The 19582-nt window shown below is 51.8% G+C and overlaps 1 protein-coding gene across 1 annotated transcript; it reads right to left on the bottom strand.

Annotated features, from left to right (window-relative positions):
• Window positions 1–335: 335 nt before the first annotated feature.
• Window positions 336–3119, bottom strand: NKX2-2 (NK2 homeobox 2). The gene is made up of 2 exons (XM_086701558.1): window positions 2761–3119; window positions 336–1809 (listed from the first exon to the last, which is right to left on the bottom strand). Exons 1-2 carry the CDS (start codon window positions 3017–3019, stop codon window positions 1247–1249), a joined length of 822 nt encoding a protein of 273 aa, XP_086557684.1. The 5' UTR covers window positions 3020–3119; the 3' UTR covers window positions 336–1246.
• Between the last annotated feature and the right edge of the window lie 16463 nt (window positions 3120–19582).

Here is a 19582-nt window from a genome sequence, read left to right as displayed (position 1 = left end):
AGGGGGGCTTGCTCCCTTCGCTATGGCGTTTTCCAAAGTCAGTTATCCTCCCGAAGCCAGGACGCTGCGGTCCCCGATTCAGGAGGCGCTAGAGGCCCGGGAGAGGGCAGGCGACCTCGGGCTTCGGGTCGACAGCTCGAAGACCCGAGGCCAAGCGCTCCCGCCCCAGCCCGGGATCCGAGGCGCAGGGCTTGGCCAGCCCGCCCGGGCGAGGCCTGTTTCGCGAGCCTCTCCAGCGCCCTGGGAGTCCCCGGTTCCCTGCCCCGAGGGGAAGCGTGGATGAGGCCTCAGGCCCGGCGCAGGGCGACAAAGTAAGACAAACGGGAGGGCCGGGCTTGGTTTTTTTAAACACAGGATTTTTATTAAAATTCTTATTTAAAAAATCGAAAGCTTTCAGCGCCCGGCGCTCTTGGGGAACCGCACGGAACCGCTGAGCTCCAAGTTCCGGGGCTCAGGACCCGGAGATGGGGCAGGGGGCTTCTCGCCTACACATTTTTTTCTTTTTCATATTTGAGAAATGTTTGCACTGAACAAAGTATAAAAAGAAAAGAAAGCAGGAGTAACCAAACAGAAGCAAACCAAAAACAAACCACAAAGAAAGGAGATGGGCCCCGAGGGAGAACAGGCCCGCACTGAAGATCATTTTGGCAACACTCACCACCGATATTTACAACGAAAAGCGAAATCTGCCACCAGTTGTGAGAACGTTTACATGGCCATAAATATTTAGCATTTTCTTATAAAAAAAAAAAAGGAGGAAAAAATTCTCTATATTTTTAAAGTGTTCTCCACTTGCTTTAGAAGAAGACGGCTGACAATATCGCTACTCACACAAACATATTTTACAAAATTCACAAAAGCGGGGAGGGGAATGTGTTGGTCTTTTTCTCGTTCTCAAGTGAGGACGCTATCGCTGGGACGATTTGGTTCCCCCCCCCCCCGGGGGGAGGCAAAGAAGCGAAGCTGCGCAAACATTCTGTAAACACGGCTTAGAGTTCAGCCCTCTCCAAAGGTTCCGAAAGAGAGAGGGATGGGGCAGAGCTGCGTGGATGGAATCTGCCACTCCTGGGAGTCTCAGGCAACCTCCCGGCGCCTCCCCAACGGAGCCAAGAGTCAGCTCAACTCCAGAATAATAGTTACAATAATAATAATAATAACCACCGTAAGGACCGAGTCCTCCTCGCCGCCGCTGCCGCCGCCGGGGTGGGGCCTGGGCCTAGGGCCGCGAGTCTCGGAGGGGCGGCGCTCACCAAGTCCACTGCTGGGCCTGGACAAGGGGGTGTGCTGTCGGGTACTGGGGGGTGCTGGCCGAGCTGTACTGGGCGTTGTACTGCATGTGCTGCAGAGACTGCGCGCTGTAGGCCGAAAAGGGGATGCCCGCCTGGAAGGTGGCGGCTGCCAGGTCCTGGGCTTTGAGCGCGTGGCACGGTTTGCCGTCCCTGACCAAAACGGGCACGGCCACCCGGCGCGGCGAGGGCAGGGGTGTCACCTCCATACCTTTCTCCGCCCGGGCGCGCTTCATCTTGTAGCGGTGGTTCTGGAACCAGATCTTGACCTGCGTGGGCGTGAGGCGGATGAGGCTGGCCAGGTGCTCGCGCTCGGGCGCCGACAGGTACCGCTGCTGCCGGAAGCGCCGTTCCAGCTCATAGGTCTGCGCCTTGGAGAAGAGCACTCGCCGCTTCCGCTTCTTGCCCCCGTCCCCCCCGCCGCCCGGGGTCTCCTTGTCATTGTCCGGTGACTCGTCGGCCGAGGGCTCCGGGGACTTGGAGCTTGAGTCCTGGGGCGCCGCGCCGGCCGCCAGCCCATGCACTGGGGGAGAGAGAAGCGCGTCAGGCGCCTGGAGGCCGCGCGCCGGCACAGCCAGACCCTGAGCGCCCGGGATCCTCCGTGCGCCCTCGGCCCTCGGCGCCGCGAAGCCTGGCCGTACTGCCTTCGCCTTGACCCCCGCCCTGATCCCTGCACGACAAAACCGTTGGCTTCCCCCAGGGGAAAGAGGAAAAACGACTTGAGTGGGGGGCTCCAGACTCGCGTTTCTAGGGGTTCTCACAGTGTGGGTGCGTATTTGGGGGGAGTGGCGCGCGGAGAAGATCGTTGCGGGTTAAGGGCTCCGGCCCCCTTAAGCAGTTTCCTCTCCGGAGGAACGTGGGTAGATTTTTAAAAGAAAACCCCCACAATCCCGGCATTGATCGGCTCGGCCATTTAAGGAAGGTTTTTGGGGGCTTTCATTTTTGCTTTCGGACTTTCTGGACACCCTCCGCACCGCACAAAGCGTCCTCTATGATCTTGCAAGGGGGCAGGGTGAGCTATATATACCCGAGCTACCGGGAGCCTCCCCCACCCTCTACCCGTACCCCGAGGCTCGCTGGCTCGCTCCAGTGCTCCAGGCCAGTCTCTCCTGTCTGTGGGGATGGGGGGAGTGGGGGGGAGGGTTCCGACCGGAGCCATCAGTCCTGGGTTGACTTCTGTAACCAGCCCTTGGGAGGTATTCCCCTCCCCTCCCCCTCGTTTCCCCAATTTCTTGCTTTGAAAAAAACATCCGAGACCAAGTCTTTTTCCGGTACGGGGATGGGGGTGGGGGGAGGTTGAAAAGGGGGAAAGAGCTAGGGCATCATTAACAAGTGTTAAAAATCTTTCCAGAGGAGCAGGGCGAGAGGTCTGAGTTTAGATGGCTCCTTCCCCTTTCTCCCCCAGTGTCCATCCCGAGCTTCAGCCACGGGAAGAGAGGCGCTACGGCCGCAGCGGCCAAGTTTCGCTACTTACGGGAGTACTGGAGGCCCTCGGTGCTGGCCAGCCAGCGCGTATATGGGTTGTCGCTGCTGTCGTAGAAGGGGTTCTTCAGGGGCAGGCTCTGCACCGTGTCCAGGGTGCCCTGCCCCAGCGGCCCGGCCCTCTTGGCGGGCTCCGGCCCCTCGCTCTCCTCCTCTGGCCCTTCGGCCACCGAGCCCTCCTCATCGTTGGTGTCCGGCAGGTCCAAGATGTCCTTGACCGAAAACCCCGTCTTTGTGTTGGTCAGCGACATGGCTCAGGACCCCGCAATTTATGCAGCAAAGTTGTAGCTTCACTTGGTCAATTCGTGGCGCTCCCCAGTTGGGGCGGGGAGGGGGTATGGGGGGGGGAGGGATAGGGGGAGGGGAGGAGGGGGTGGGCTTTAATTATTGAGATAATTATTATTTTAAAAAAGCGAAAGAAACTGTAAGGAAGGGTAGGGGAGAAAAAAAGGCCAAAAGCAACGCCTGTGTCTTCTCTGAAACCACGCTGAAATGGACGCGGGGACTGGGCGGGCCAGTGCGCCGAGCGCTGCGGGCCGGGCCCTAGTTTGTAACTCCAGGAGGGGTGCCAAGGAGGCGTCAGCTCGGGCTCCGGCGGCCGCTCGGCGCGCGGTGGCGGCTGGTGGCGAGGAAAAAATGGGCCATTGCCCGAGCGATCAGTCCATATAAGGCTGGGCTCCACTCACGAACCTGGGGAGAGGGGGGAGAAGAGGGGGAGAAAGGGAGGGAAAGAGAGGGAGGGAGGGGGAGCCAGAGAGGGAGCGAGAGAAGGGTGGAAAAAAAGGGGGGGAGACATTAAAACGCAAAGGTTGGACACGTGTGGGCGGGTCTTGGAAGTCAAGTGGATGAAGACAGTATTTGCAGATGTGAAATTGTGGGTTTTGGGGAGCTCCGCGCTCCCAGCCAACGGCCCTCTAGAGCAAGATGAGAGGTGTAACGTGTCAATTAATTGCAAAGACGGGGCGAGCCTTTTTTACCCAGTATTTACATACAAAGGACCACCGCGTCGCTCGCGAGTCCACACACTTGAAAAGGCCGTTTTAACAAATTGCATCTTTAAAAAAGCGGAGGAGGAGGAGAGAAAACAAAACAGAAACCGAGAGGAGAAAAAAAAAAAAAAAAAAAAAACCACACACACACGCGCGCACACACACACACAACAAAAACAAAAAATAAAGCAAAAAAAAAAAAACCAAAAAAAAAACCCCAAAACCCAAAAAACCAATCTTAACATTCACCGGTTCCTACCTCCCCGCCCCCGTGCGCCCGCCCCTGGCAAGCCAGAAAATTGGCGATTTGTGGTGCCTTTGGAAAAGGGGGAGGGGGCGAAAGCCGAGCCGCGGAAATCTCTCCCCCTCATCGCTGGTGGTTCCCTAAACAAGATCCGGTTCAAATGGCAAGAGCCCAACTTCTGTAAGCCTCCTAGGTCAATATTTTGGTTGAGGCTTAAGGATGAGTACTAGAAATGACAAGGCAAGTAATTGATTCTAGTTAACGCCGAAAGAGCCCGAAACCCAGGAGAGGGATCGGCTTGGGGCCGGCCGGAGCCACCACCAAACGACCCCACCCCCCTCCAGCCACCCTTTATTTGCTAAAGACTTATTTATTTCCTTCACTCCGCCTCTCTCTCCCCAACCCCCTTCCTTTTCTAAGCGGCCCGGGAGGACTGCGCAGTTCACTCGCTGCTTTGCGGGCGGCCCAGGGAGGGGCGGGTGGGGGGTAGGGAACTCGAACTTGGGCTGGGTTCTGTCCCCTGCCCCGCCGCCTCTGGGCTCCGCGGGCCGCGGTCTCCTGGTAGAGGAAAGGGCAGACGGCCCCGAGCCCTTCTTGTCCATTATTATGCCTCGACCTTCCAGCCCCCTCCCTCTCCAGCCTCCAGCAGAGGTGGAGCGTTAGGAAGGGAGAGGGGAGGAGTGGAGAGACAGGGGCGCTGTATCCAGCCCGGGTGAGGACCCCGAAAGCCACGGGGGAGGGGGTCGCAGGGTAGGCGGATGGTGCTGTTTTCTTCGGAGTTTTCTTCTCTCAAGCAAGTCCTTAAATTTCGTCTCCTTTTAGTCACCCCTGGAGCGCAATGGGAGTACTAGCTCCAGGCTGCCAGCGGGCATTAGGTTTGTGTGAAGTTTCCAACCTTTCGCCAGCCTGGGAACTGAACTTTCCTGGGGCAGCACCTTCTCTGGGGAGCTGGGGAAGAGAAGTCAAAGCAGTACTTCCCGCCCCTCTTTCCAGTTTTTTTTTTTTTGTCGGGGAGGGAGCAGTTGAGGGGTAAGGTTTGCTACCTGAGACTCCTGTCCGTCCCAGAAATGCGTCTTGAAGGTGCTTTGCCCGGGGGTGGGGGTGGGGTGGGAAGGAACAGAAAGGGCCGCGCGCGGAGCTCCGGGTCTCGCCTTCCCCTCTGCCCTTAGCCCCACAGCGCGGAGCGGAACGCGCGGACGCCCCGTCTGCTCCACGCTCAGCTGCGGCGGCCGCCTCGCCCCTGCCGCCCCCGGGTTGCCAGCGACCGGCGAGGGCGGCTCTCCTCGAGCCGTTCGGCGGCTTTCTGCAGCCCTGGCTGCCTCGCCCCCAGTATGTGACGTGGGTGACAATGGCCCAGGTTAGAGCGAGCCCCTCGTCGGCGCGTCCTGGGTGGTCGGACCCGGGCAAACACAAATACAAACCGATTGCTAAGCTGCGGACAATGAGCGAAATGTAGACAAATGTCCCGCTCCCGTTGGAAGCCTTTGTCCCGGCTCGGTTTTTGCATTTATTTCAGTGGCGAAATAATACATGATTGACGCTCTCTTTCAACGTGTCCTAACTGTTTGGAATAAATCTAAGGCTGTTCCTAGTTGTCATGGCGTTCAACCCTTTTCAATGGACTATCTCTTCATTCATTTCTGAATCCGTCCACAATATTAAGGAAACCCCTTCATGTCGACGCTCCCCATTCCTCTCTTTCTCCTCCTACTTTTTCTTTTCTCCTTTCTCCCCCTCCTTCCTCTTTTTTTCCCTGCAAGAATTAGAAACTGGTTTGAATCGTGTTCCTCGAACCCCTTACTTTTCGTGCTTTTTTCTTCTCTCTCTCTTTCCAGTCTGTCTTTCCCAGCCTCTCTCCCCATTGCCTCCCCCTCCCCCCTTTCACGTGGGAGCTCTCTGCCCTGTCCTGTCGGAGCCAGGAAGTTGGTTCTCCAGGAGCTGGGGGGTGGGGGGAGGCAGGCGGGCTGAGTTTGGAAACAGAGGCAGGCTGGGCCTGCCCCTAGCCATTGTTAGTCCACTGCTAAATAAATAACTGGCGAGAGAAAGTTCCTCAACGCGAGCATTGCAGAAAATACCCTCCTGTGGTTCCTCCCCTTGCTCCTCTCTCCCAAGGAGGGGGGTGTCTTGGGGACTAGAGCAGTCTCCAGGGATGGGGAAGGGCCAGAAATGAGTCTGGTTGGGCCAGGTCAATCAATTCTTGGGTTAGGTGAAAAATGGTCTTTTGGCAAGAAGTGTCCCTTTTTGCACATCCTCAGAGCCATCTTGGGGGGGGGGGTGTCACCTCCAGGCTCCCTCTCAGAGTTCGCTCATTTCCTCACCTTGGAACCACCTAGCTCCATTCCCAAAGTCTCCCTCCCTTCCTCCAACTCAGAGGGCCTTTCTCCCAAGGTGTAATCATCCTGCCCTCATTTGTCTGGGCCCCTCCCTTCTCCCTGGGAGCCTCCACGGTAGGCCAAGCACCTGAGAGACCACTATTTTCCCACCGGAATCCAGGCTCCTGGGAATTCATCATGGAGAGGGAGTGCTGACAATGGGGCCTGGAGAAGGAGACCCCTAGCTCAATTCTGGAAGGTTGAGCTCCCCAACCATTACTGCTCCCTTGGTCTCCACTAGCCAGAGAACTTCCACACCTCAAGTCACAGGGTTCCCTTCCAGGAGCACTGGCGGGGCCACACTTTTTCTGCCAGCACAGGCCAGTGGCTGGATATCAGCTTCCTCCTCCACGTTCACCCCAGCTCGGACTCGCATTTTTCTTTCCCTTGGTCTCGGGAACCTCCGCCTCGCCTCCAGCAGCCGCGCTCCGCTCCCCGCGGAGCCGGAGCCTCTGCGCTCAGGGTCTCTCTCCTGGGACCTCGCGAGTCCATTTTCCCCATCGCTTCGTCGCCCGTGTGGTTCCCGCGTCCGCTTCCAGAGCGCTGACATTTGCAATTGAAAAGGCGCAGGGAGACCGCTGGGAGGCTCATAATTGAAGGGGAGAAACTCTGCTTGTTAGAGGAAGATCATAAAATGCAAGTCCCCCAGGAGTGGCCTGCGGACGCTGGGAGGCCGGCGCCGGACCAGCTGGCTGCCCGGGGCAAGTCCTGTGCCAAAGCACGCTCCAAGTTCTACCCGATTTCGTGCAGCAGGGAAGAGCCGGGGCCCAGCACCAAACGCACCTTTCCACACAAATTAAACAGGTGATTGCATTCCAAGGACTCCTCAAGAGGTCTCTTTGGGAGCACCCCAGCCTGGCCTTGCCCCGCCTTTTCCAGCCTGAGATCTCGTGTCCAGGGAGATCCCATGTGCCCAGCAAGCTGAAGACCCAGCTCCACACCCCTGTCCCATCTCTAGAATCCTTTATTAATATCCCCACTATCCACACCCTGTCAGTTCTAAACAATGCGTGTCGCCTGGCACCAGTTTCAGCTGTACTTGGATGTGCTCTAGTCTCCCCAACTGGGTACTTTAATAAATTCTCTCCAGGTTCCATCTTGCAGCCAGGAGAAGACACTGTCCTGGTTCCACCACATTTGGGTTGGGGCTTTAAGCTCTGCCGGCGGTGAAGGACTGGTGAGCGCTCTGCTAGGGGCCTTCTGCGGCTGCAAACTTGGGGAAGAAGTTGAGATGGGTGCTGGAAGTTTGATCTTAGCATGTTCTAGGCCTGAGATAGTTTGGGTGTCTTTGGTGTGCAGCACCAACTAGCACCCCTTGCCAGGGTTATCAGGGCAGCTAGAAGTCCTTGTCCCTGGTGTTCATCCTCAGCGTTGGGGTTCCAGGTGCTCTAGAAATCTCAGAAGTCTGTATTCCTTCTTCTGGCGTTTAGTATGGGTGCAAAGGGAAGCGCAGCCACCCCCCCCCCCCCCAGGGCAGGTGGGGGAGAGGGACAAAGGAATCTTTTTCCCTAGAGGCCAGACGGAACCTCCTTTGGGAGGTTTCTCAGGCGGCTAAGCCTCCCTCTGCGGCTCTGGGTTCCGGAGGGACTGAAGCGCAGGCGGCTGGAGAGGGCGGCTTGGGGAGCTAAACAATCGCCGGAGGCCCAGGAGGGGAGGTGAATGTACATAGGCTAAGTGGCCCCACTCCAGGACAAGTGGCCCTCCAAGTCGGCCCAGTGTTTACCTGTTTACTTTCCCAGGTAGCTCAAACAGGAGCGCCTTTTCTGAGCTCCGGAGCATGTGGACCGCCCTGGTGCGCCCTGCGTCCCAGCTTCTCATTTGCCCCACAAGGCAGCTTTACCGTCCCTCCGGCTGGGGGAGGGGTGAGGTCCAAAACGCAGGAAACCAGGCAAGAAAGGAAGATACTTGTGGAAAGTGAGGAGAGGCCTTGGTGTGCCCGTTGATGAAGTGGGCGTGCTGGGGTGGCATTAGGCCCCGCCCCCACACCTCTCCATCTCCGTTCTGGGCTAGAGAGCCTCTTGGGAGCCCACTCTGCTCACATCCTTCCCCTTTCAGGCTGGTGAAAGCTTGCAGCTTACGTGCGTCCTCCAGGGGAGTTTAGGGCAGAAAAAGTCCTGGGGAGCACCTTGTGGGTCAGTTCTAAAGAGGGGTGGCCTTGAGGAGCCCAAAGCTTCCGCAGCCCTAGGTGGCACCCCTCACCCTCCCTACCCACAAATCGCCTCCAGTCATTAAAAATACAAGGTCTTTCCCCTTTATTTGGAAACACTGATTTGTTTGATTTCATTCTTTTTCTTCTTCCTTTTTGGAGCGAAAGAGGTTGAAAAGAAACTCCTTCCCTGGTACAGTATGTGGCTGAGCTCTCAGTTCCCCGCACATCCCATCTCGGATAACAACCTTCAAGTGGATTAATTTATTGTCTGGTTAGCGCCAAGGTGCAAGCGCTTGTCTTCATTCACTCTCGAAACAAAGCGCGTTGCACCTTCCTGCTCTGGCGAGGATTAGAGGCGCGCACACAAAGGTTTTGTCGGAGGGGGAAGGTTTATTTTATCGCGGGTTGGAGACTCGGAGCGTGGCGTGCACTCGAAATCAGTGGGGGAAGGAAAATGTCACCCAGTCTGGTCCCTGAGCCGGGAGATAAAGACGCTCACCTTTAAGATGCACACCTCCCAAACGGCCCGATGGCGGCTTGGATATCAGGTGGGGGTTGCAGGAAGCAAGGTGTGAGCTCTGGCCTCCCGATGAAAGAAGTCGAGGTGTGTGGCCCAGGGTACCACCCCAAGCAGAGACGTTTCCTAACCAGAAAACTGAAAGTCAGGCTTTTCTCTGGTGGGTTCAAGCACCAACTGGCATTGCTTTCTGCTCCTGGGAGAAGGAAAGTGAGTCCTTGCAGCCTGTGTTGGGGAGGCCTAAAGCCCCGTCAGAGTACAACTTTCTGAGGCCAGGCCACCACAGGGGCAAATCTCTGGCAGGAGAGACCCACAGCCATTGGACCAGATGGCCAGAAAGTGGGGGCTAATGAGAAGGGAAAGAAAATTTCAGTCCCCTTTGGGTTCAAGCATAAGGTGAGTTTTTTCTTTCTTTGGTTAATACTATGTTAACTCTTAAAATTGACCCAGAAGGACAATCCTTCCAAGTCACCAAGAAGGTGACTTCTTGGACAGATAAATTTTCCAGGCCCAGAGAAGGAGCTCAGATTCTGTGTCTGGGAAAAAGCTCCTCCCCCCACTTAGTAGCCACTCTGAGAAACCGTGGAAAGAAGACCTGATCTTGGCACCTAGAGCTTGGATTTCCCCTGCAATTAATTGTGGGGGCAGCTAGCAGGCATCTTAGTGAACTATCTTCCCCTAGTCTTTTTTTCAAGGTGAAATACATAACACTTCCCAATTATCTGCCTCAAATAGGAAAGAAAGAAGGAAAGAAAGAAAGAAAGAAAGAAAGAAAGAAAGAAAGAAAGAAAGAAAGAAAGAAAGAAAGAAAAAGAAAGGCAACTATCTCCCGAGGACATAAATTGTAATAGAAATTAGGATTTCTCTATTAATCAGCCTCATTGTGTGGGCGTAAAACCCCGAGGACATATGTTAGGACTTTGATAAATGCACTTTAATGACATCTTTGAAAATGCATCCAATAAAATAAAAGGCGAGAAAAGCCGTTTAACTTTCATGGATGTTAAATTGAACACGAAATGTGGCTCGGGGCACGCTACAAAATGGAACCGGCCTCCCTCCAATATTTTCTTTAAAAACGCAGCTCTAAGCCCCCCTTGGGCCAAATGAGCCTGTCCCAGCCAATCCATTGTCACTGGTTTATTGGGGAACCAAACGCCACGTCCCCCCGGGGCGAACCCCTTTGCTTTATTCGTTCGCGCTGCTCTGATGATTAAATATGTTACAATGAGATTACACAGCGTCAGTGTTGCCTTCAGGAACGTTCGTCCAGCCAAGCCCGACCTTCCCCCCGATAAGGGCGATTTCAATGCAGGAGATTTGGGTTTCTCAAAGAAACACGAAGCTGAAAGCACGTTCTTATCTGAATATACTTCTTAGCACGTGACAAAATCATTACCACAAGACTTGGAAAAACAAGCGGCCTCTTCTAATGGGTTAGTATTCAACACCCAACGCTGGGTCGGGCGGGCTGATGTGCAATGTAGTCATTGCCGGCGCAGGGAAGCCATGCTCTCAGCCTGCGCTGAAACAGGCTAGGGCCAGGCAGGACGAGGAACCGATCTGCGAGGGCACTGGAGGGAAGGGGTCCTGGGGATCTCCTTCTCAGGTCTTCAATCTGAGCACCAGAGGTCTGCGACCCTCCTCCAGACGCAACGCCCCCTTTTCACCCCCCGGCGCCACCAGCGTGGAGCAGGCTCTAGAGGCGCACCAAAGGGCCCCTTGCTCCTTGCGGTGTTTGTGTGTGGCTGGGGGAAAGGGTTGGAGCTGAGGGGGCGCCCCTGGGAGACCAGGACCTCAGCAGACCCCAGAGAGGCTCATTTCTGATCCTCTGGCGATCTCTACTGACGCAAACGAGAACTGTCTGGTGCCCGGCGAGGCCCGGGAGACACTCGCCCCCTCAAAGTCCAAGCTTAGGCCGCCTCCTCTTCCCCCCTACCACGGCTCGCGCCCCCGCGCTGGGCCTTCCTGCCTGCGACTCCCGCCACTTACCCTCCTTCTGCTACCTTGCGGCCCGGTTCCGCCGGAGAACCCCTTTCTCCACTAGGCGCCACCTCCAAATTACCTTCGGGACTTCTGCCTCCGCCTTAACCCCCAGTCCCGACCACCCACTGCTCACAGCAGGAGACTCACCGGGCGGAGGTGGGTGCAGAGGCGCGCCCTCCCTTACGGCGGCCAGGGCAGCCCCGGAGCATCCGGCACCCGGCAGTGGGGAGGGGGCTGGCGAGGCGCCCGGAGCGCCCGCTCCGCCTCCCACTCCCGGCGCCGCGACTACAGCCGCGCAGCATTTCAAGGCGCGTCTTTATCTAGCCCTCCACCTACTCGGACCCCCCACCCCCAACCTTGGGCGCCCCTCCCCCACCGCGCGCCCTCCCGGGCGGGGCTTGCAACACCGCCGCGGCCCTCCACCTCCCCTCCTCCCGGCCGCGCACCTGCCCAGCCCCACCGGGCAGTCCCGTTTCAGCGGCTCCGCGGGAAAGCGCACGGCGTCAGGAGCACTTGGCCTAGGCTGCAGGTAAAACTTTTACCGTCTGGGGGCGCGAGGGGAGGAACTGGCCCCTCCCCGAGTGCCTCCGCCCCCCTAGACCAGCGGAGTCCGCTGATGACTTCGGACGCCCTGCACTTGCCCACCTGCTGCTTCCGGACTCCACGGCTTGGGGACAGAGCCCAGTCGGGCGCCGCGAATGGGAGGGGCGCTCCAGAGGGTGCGCGGAGGACTCAAAGCCTGGCACAGCCTGGCCGGACGGCAGTGCCCCAAGACCCCTCTCCCTTGGCCCGCCGCAGAGACAGCGCCTGGAGCTCGTTCCGTTCCCCGGCGGCAGCGGAGGCCCGCGCCTGACCGCGAGGGGCGACGCCGACTCCACTGCGGCTCTCGGGCTCCGCCGGGTTCCTCGCGCCCCCCAGTACGCCCGCCCCGCATGCGAGCGGGAGGCTCACCTGGAGCGCGGCGGAGCCGCTGGGGCCAGGGCTCCACCAGCGCGCAGGTCCCCGGCCGTTCTTTATCCCAAGCTGCGGAGTGGCGGGCACTCGGGCAGTGGCGCTGCGCGGCGGGCCGGCGAGCGCTCCCCCTCCCGGCTCCGGCTCCCGGCCCGGCGGCCCCACCCTCCCGACTCCGGGCCCCGAGGCAGCCGCGCAGCCTCCGCGGAGGGGGCCGCTCCCCAGCGCTGCGCGCGCTCTGTTTGTTTTCCTTGCCCGACTGACGTGAGTCAAAATATTGGCCATATGTTCAGCGGTAATAAATTGGGTATGAGCGCAAACACACTTGGGCTTCGATGGCTCTTTCAGCTGCCACATGGCGGGCTTCGGGGGGGGGGGGAGGGAGCTGCCACTTTGCCTCGGCCCCGACCCCCCCAAACAAGCGGGTAGGTGCCCTCTCCCTAGCGTCCCTTTGAGCTGGAGATTGGGACCCCAGTTATCTCCTCTTCTTCGCCCCTCCTCGGTCGCAACCGTGCCTTGGACCCTGCAGCCTAGAGCCGGGGCTGCTGGTTAACAAGGTCGCCATCTATAAATTGCTCGGTCGCTAAGACGCCATAAAACCGAAGGGCCAGATGTGGCACGTTATTTATGTGTGAAACAGCGTTTACATTAGATACGCCGACCCAAGGCCGATAGCACGACTTCTCGGGAGGTCACAGACCTCTCGCCCCGGGCTATAGGCTCCGCCCCCAGGACGCTTACCCCCTCCAGATTGAGGGGTGTTGGTCTTTCTGGGAAAGGGGTTCAGCTCTCTGCGGCCTAGGAAGAAAGTGATTTCAGTGCACCCGTGCCAAGGTGCCACCTGTCCAGGATTAGAGACAGCCTCTGGGATTTATTTCTGTAGTTTTTCTGTTTCCTTTTTTTTTTTTTTTTTTTTTTCTCAGAGGGCCTGGGAGGCTGTTTCATTTTCCAGGCGGTGGATACGTTCCATGGGACTTTGGTCTGAACAGAAAAGGTGGCATTTGAAAGCTGAAGATTTTCGGCCCTGTGAGATTTGAGGATGGGAGCTCCCTGACTCCTGAGGGAGGGGTTTTTTTTGAAGGGGGCAGAGATGCAATTGGAACAGTCCACCTGGCTGAGGGAGCAACTGAGATTAGTCCTACCTCAAACCTGACTGTGGACTCCAGTGTCAGATGTCACCCACCTTATTTAAATTAAATGGGAGCCAAGGCACTCAGACAGAGGCAATCCTGGCATTGGACATGAAATTGGAGCTGCCCTGTGTGCTTAAGGAAAGGGAGGTAAATACTGTGTAGTAATAGAAAACAATTGTTTTGTTTTTTCTCCTCTGGAAGGAGGCCTCAGGACTGCATGTCCCCAGACTGGTCACCTCACACTTTACTCTTATGAATTCATTAAGAGTCATTGTGTCTCCCGTGCCATTATTTTACTATTTCTTGAAGTGAACCAAATTCTCTCTGTGGTTAATAAGCACTGAGTCAGGCCCCCTACCTTCCTTTTCATCTTCAAAACACCTGGGGTTCCCTGAATGACATCTTCCATCTGGGCAAGGAAAATAAGAGATGAAAAATGTTGCTCTACTGCAGGGAAAAACACAAGCATTTGACTTGACTATTACAAGTTATCCTGGGTCTGTGTTCACTGGATAACGGTCCTTAGATGGCGGTTAAGGATGGAAAAATGATGCTGTAGAAAGAGGGTGGGAGAGAAGGGAAGAGTGGATATGGGGTGGAGGTGGGGATGAGGAACCCATTCAACAGGTGCAAAGAAGAGCTATAAAATGAAGCTCTTAATCTTAAGTGCCAAGCACAAAGAGTGCCTCTCCAGTCTGCTCTCCTGGGCGGTAGAGTGAGTTCCCAGAAATCTTTAGTTACTTCAGAGAAATCTGAGGCTGCACTCAAGCCTGTGGAGCTGGTGATCTTGGAAAATTATTACTGCATTTCATTCTTTTTTTCTTGGATTTTTTCTGTAATCTTTGTTTACAGTTAAACCCCCAAATCTAGAGCGTATTTTTGGGTTTACACCACCTCCAAATGTAAACCCTGGGATCATTGATGAATAGCTTCTTTGGGTGAAAATAGTGTTTTGTGCCCAAAATTGGACAAGGGGATTTGAAGGCAGACCCTCACATTTGTAGCCCTTATGAGAATGGGTCTCTTTGTCTAGCAGATGCCCTGGAGAGAGGCTTCTGTGTTTTTCTGCCCATATTGCTGACACCTGCTATGCAGTGAACAGAGATGCCCAGAGCTAGCTTATAACGTCGGTGTGTGGTGGTCTCCAGGTGGAAAACTGAGAGATGTTAACAAAGAGTACATCAAATCTGTCTTCATACCACTCTCCATTTAGGAAACCCTAGTTAAAAATAGCAAATGTACCAGGGCATTGACTAGGTAAATGCTAATAAAAATCTATTATAAAAGAGATGCAGTGGGGAGCAAGATTTAAATGAAATACAACTGTTTAGGTACAACTCACTTGTCTTCTTATTGGGCTTATTTAGTAATCTGGTGCTAAACTTGATATACCTAAACACCTGCAGACCTACACAGATTTCATGCAGTGTCATTTCTTAGTTCCATAGTGTTTTGTTTTTTTTTTTTTTTTTTTTTGAGAGGGAGAGAGAGAGACAAAGACAGAAAGCATGCATGTGTTCACGAGCAGGGGAGGGGCACAGGGAGAACGAAAGAGCTAAGCATGGAGCCTGATTCAGGGCTCGATCTCATGGCTGTGAGATCATGACCTGAGATGAAATCAAGAGTTGGATGCTTAACCGACTGAGCCACCTAGGCTCTCCAGTTCCGTAGTCTTTTATACTATTATTACTTTAGAGACATTTCTGTTCTATCCATGGACTCAAAATTCATGGACTTTTAACACTGGAAAAACCTTCCTCCATGAAGTTCTCCAAAGGTATCATCGTCTGCAAGGTGGTTGTGTTGTACCCCTCTGGGAGAGAGCAGTTCTTTGTATTTATAAATAAAATCAACCCAAACAAAACTTTATACTGCTTTGAATTCAGCTAGTATATAATTGCATGGTCTCAAGAAGAGTTCTACTATGCTTCTTGCAGAGAGTTCCTTACCTCTCACTGCTGCCTAGGCCACTATGCAGTCCAGCCAATCAAGGAAGGCCAGTACCTTGCTTGTGTTTCACCTGCGCATCATGCATAGTGGCCAGGGTGGCTCCATGGAGGTGAGAGCTGAGATGGAGGAAAGTCAGTGACCACCATGCCTGATCATGGAGAAGGTGCTGTCAGGAAGCTCAGAGTATCTGTAGATAACGTCAGAATGCAAATGGGGTGTGGTAGAGACTCTACAGATGGGCAATGACCCTTCCACCTGCCCTCAGCCAGTGAAAGAGTCAACTGAGCTCATCTGAGATGGAATCATGGTCCACTTTATTTGAAAGCACACCCACTTCTTTTCCTCCAGTGGACCCCTTAGCAGAGCCAGAAGACAGAAGACATGGTCTTTTGACACTCTTGGGCCCCCAGAGGTCAAGAATGATACCAGCTCCCTCTTATCTCCTGCAGCTCCTGGGTGAGTGAACGCAGCTGGACACAGATCATTTTTGTTAAAGCATTAGCAGTGGGCAGGGAATTTGGCAACATGTGTCAAATCTTCAAGGAGCAAAAATCAGATGCATCTAGAGATAAAAACTAGATTAGTAGTTGCCTAGAGTTGGGGACCCTGGTGAGGCTAAGTGATGGCTAAGGGATGGGAGGTTTCTTTTTGGGGTAATGAAAATGTTCTAAAAATGATTGTGGGATGATGGTCACACAACTCTATGAATATACTAAAAACCATTGACTTGTACAGTTAATTGGGCAAATTGTGTGGTATGTAAATTATGTGTCAATAAAGCTGCTTAAAAATATCAAATTCATTCCTTTTTTTCCATCAGGGCTAGAAGGTGCTAGGCTAGAAGTTAGGAGGGGCTGGAGGAGATGGGGGAAGACAAGTAATTCTGAAAGCTGATTTTCATCCCCACTCTTTTCTGAGTATTTTCAAACGGAAATATTGAAAATAGTAGAGTGAACATTTATTCGCCCTCTACCTGGATTCAACAATTGTTAACATTTTGGCACAGATACTTTATCACCCTAGTAAAGACATTTTATTTTTGTTAAACTATTTAGAATTAAGGTTATAGACATTGTGATACTTCCCCACAAATACTTTGTACATGTCTCCTAAGAACACACATTCTACAACATAATTACAACACCATTGCCATGCTTCAGAAAGTCAGCAGTTGTTCCATAACTTGCTCAAATTTGACCCATGACAAAGTGTATCTTTATAGCTTATTGATTTTGTCCAGACCCAGGACTTACTCAAGGTTTATATGCTGCGTTACTGCATTTTATATATATTTTTTTATTTTTTACATCATTATACTTTGATTTTTTTTAATTTTGAGAGAGAAAGAGAAGGGGAGTGAGGCAGAGAAAGAGAGAGAGAGAGAATCCCAAGCAGGCTCCGCGCTGCGGGTACAGAGCCTGACATGGGGCTTGAACTCCCAAACCATGAGATCATGACCTGAGTTGAAATCAAGATTTGAACACTTAACTGAGTAATCCACCCAGGCACCTAAATGTCCTTTTGCTCTTAATTTACAACAGTCCTTGTTATTTTCCTTCCTTCCCTTCTTTCTGGCATCAAGTTTTAAAGAACCCAGACCGTTTGTAGAATACCACCCCCATTCTGGACCTGCCGCACTATGTTTTCCTGGTGTCATTTCCCTTGCTTCTTTATGTCCTGCACAGCCATAAACTGGATGTTAGATCTAGAGTCTGGATTGGGAGCATCACATGTGTGGTATGTCACATTGCAGTTTGTTGGGAAGCAAATTCCTCCATTAGTGAGGCTAAATTTGATTACTTGGTTAAGATGGTGATTGTCAAATTGTACCATGTGAATTAGTAAGTGATTAGTAAGTAATCTGAGGAGTAAGCAATACTTTGCAATTGTTTTGATATTCTTTGTCACCATATTCCCCAATAACTTCCAACCACTGGTTTTTGGCATCCATTACTTGAATTCCATTGCTCCTCCCATCTGTACTTGCTGGTATTTTTTTTCTGTAAAGAAGAGCTTCCTTTCCCTTGGGCCCCATCATGGACTCATGGAATTAAAATTTTTAATATGTTACAATCATTTAACACCATTCTTTTAATGCTTGAGTTCTCCAAATTGTCCATGGCACAGCAATGCACTAGAAAGTGCTGTGGGAAAAGTCAGACATAGAAAATGATGAGAAACTTGAAGGATCCAATGACCCTGCAGAGTTAGTAGTTCTCAGTGGTTCTCAGTAACCCTAAATTATCATGGAAGACTTCTGTGTATATTTCTGGCCAACAATGAATGGCTCATCACCAGCTACAAAAAAGCTCATATTCCACAGTTTCAGGGAGTTCAAATATGTTACAGATTAAAACCAATCAAAATACTTAACATAACTCAAGTATCACAGCATTAAAACAAGATGAAAGAGATTGATTAAAAGAAATTGGTTCACATGACTATAGAGACTGGAAAATCCAGAATGTGCACAGCCGGCTGGCAAGCTGGAGACCCAGGGAAGAACTGATGTTGCAGTTCAAGTCTGAAGACCATCAGACAAGAGAATTCCTTTTTGTGCTGTGGGGGGAAGGATACAAATATTTTGTTCTATTCAGACCTTCAACTGATTAGATGAAGCCCACCCACATGATGGAAGGTAATATGCTGTACTCTGATTTGAATGTTAATTGCATTCAAAAACACCCTCACGGAAATAGTATTTGACTACATGTCTGGGCACTGTGGCCCAGCCAAACTAACACATAAAATTAACCATAACTCCCCTAATTAACTGATGTTGACAGTTCTACCCCAGGATCTATGAGTGTTTGTGGAAAGTCTTGAGCTAAGTTTCTGAACAGCTATAACAACACAATGTCACACAATGCTGTGTCCTCTGCCCCAAATCTTATCCTTCCTGTTTCCTAGCATTGGCCTGGACCACTCCCTGGACATTCCTGGTAAATATTCTTCTTTATAACTAGTACTTGTGAATCAGACATTGGATGTGCTTCCTATAAGACAAATACACATGGCCAACATAAGGCCATTTGCAGCCCATAAAAATATCCAGTTGTTTGTAAATAAAATCAAGGAAATTGTTTTGGGTTTTGAGGGTAAAATGAGCCCTGTGAAGGTCAAATACACAAGATCTCTAAGTCTTTAATCCTCCTAGAATAAACATAGGCTTGCAGTATACTTTGAAATAGTGGAATATTGCTCATATTGATCTCTGATTCATTGAAATGAATTAAGAGGACTTCTGATATTTTTAAGACCATAGGATTGCTTTCTTTCTAAATAAGAATATTGGATTCTAAGAACCATGCAAATTTAGGGTAAGCCATGCTTGATGTTGAGCTAATTCTTAGAAAAGAATGAGTGGAACAATAAAATGGGAATCAACTACTGTTTGGGGCCATTCAAAGTAGTTACCATTTAAATTCTAGCCAGTATAGGGGATTGGACTTTAATGGCATGTATTTTATTGAACACTTACTATGTCCCTGACAGTGTTCTAAGGTCTTTAATATATATGATTATATGATTATTATAACTCCCACAATAACCTCATGAGTTAGGGAACACCAATTATTACCTTTATTTAATTTATTTTTATTTTTTAAGTTTTTATTTTGAGACAGAGAGAGAAAGTGTGTGTGAAAGCATGGGGCGGGTAGGAGGAGGGCCAGAGGAAGAGGGAAAGAGAAAGAATCCCAAGCAGGCTCTGCACTGTAGTGGCTTGAACCCATGAACCATCAGATCATGACCTGAACTGAAATCAAGAGTCAGATGCTTAACCAACTGAGCCACCCAGGCACTCCAAATTATTACCTTCATTTTAAAGTTAAGGAACCTGATATTTAAGGAATTTACACATAGATTTTGGAGTCAGAGTGCATGGATATGAATTTCTCCTCTGTCTTGTGACCTGGGGCAAATTACTTCTTTGTGCCTCATTTCACCCCTGAGTAAAATGGAGATCATGATAGAACCTATTCTTAGTCTGCTGTGAGAATAGGATGAAATAGTGTATGTAAAGCACAGTGTCTGGTGGTGCCTGCCACATGGTAGACACTCTTCTCACTTCAGTTATCATCATTATTACTAGCTCTAGTTATAGAAAAACTGGGATTCCAATCATGGTCTACCTGACTCTAGAAGCCCTGCTCTTGGCCATGACATACATCATGACACATGACTTTGTCTGTCACTGAAATTCTGGAGAGTATTCCCTACCCAGTATGAGCTTTCTTGGTCTTTCTCCTTCCTTTCCTTCTCTCTTAAATATGTTCCCCTTGTAGTGTTTTCTTTCTCTTTGATTCATAGTCCATTCTGTTGGTATCAATGAGGAATACTGCCTTGGCTGCTGGCATTCAGGACTAAATAAACAACAGATTCATAGATTGTTTTATTGTTTTTTAGTAAAAGGATAAAGCAGAAGACTGGAAGTTTGAGATGGAAGATCTTGTCACTTTCAGGTAACAGTGGTTTAGAGAAGTATCGCATTTTAAATGTAAGTGAAGCCAGATTGTTTGATT

The sequence above is a fragment of the Puma concolor genome, chromosome A3, assembly GCF_028749965.1.
Source record: "Puma concolor isolate L17-30 chromosome A3, mPumCon1.1.hap2, whole genome shotgun sequence".
In the NCBI taxonomy this organism is placed as follows: Eukaryota; Metazoa; Chordata; class Mammalia; order Carnivora; family Felidae; genus Puma; species Puma concolor.
Note: the sequence above shows the minus strand (reverse complement) of the source record. Positions and strands in the feature narration are given on the sequence as shown.

What these genes read in the sequence shown, in the direction of transcription:
- NKX2-2 (XM_086701558.1), bottom strand. Translation starts at nt 3,019, where the DNA reads ATGTCGCTGACCAACACAAAGACGGGGTTTTCGGTCAAGGACATCTTG. An exon ending in CGAGGGCCTCCAGTACTCCC is followed by an intron (nt 1,810 to 2,760) that starts GTAAGTAGCGAA and finishes TCTCTCCCCCAG; the next exon opens with TGCATGGGCTGGCGGCCGGC.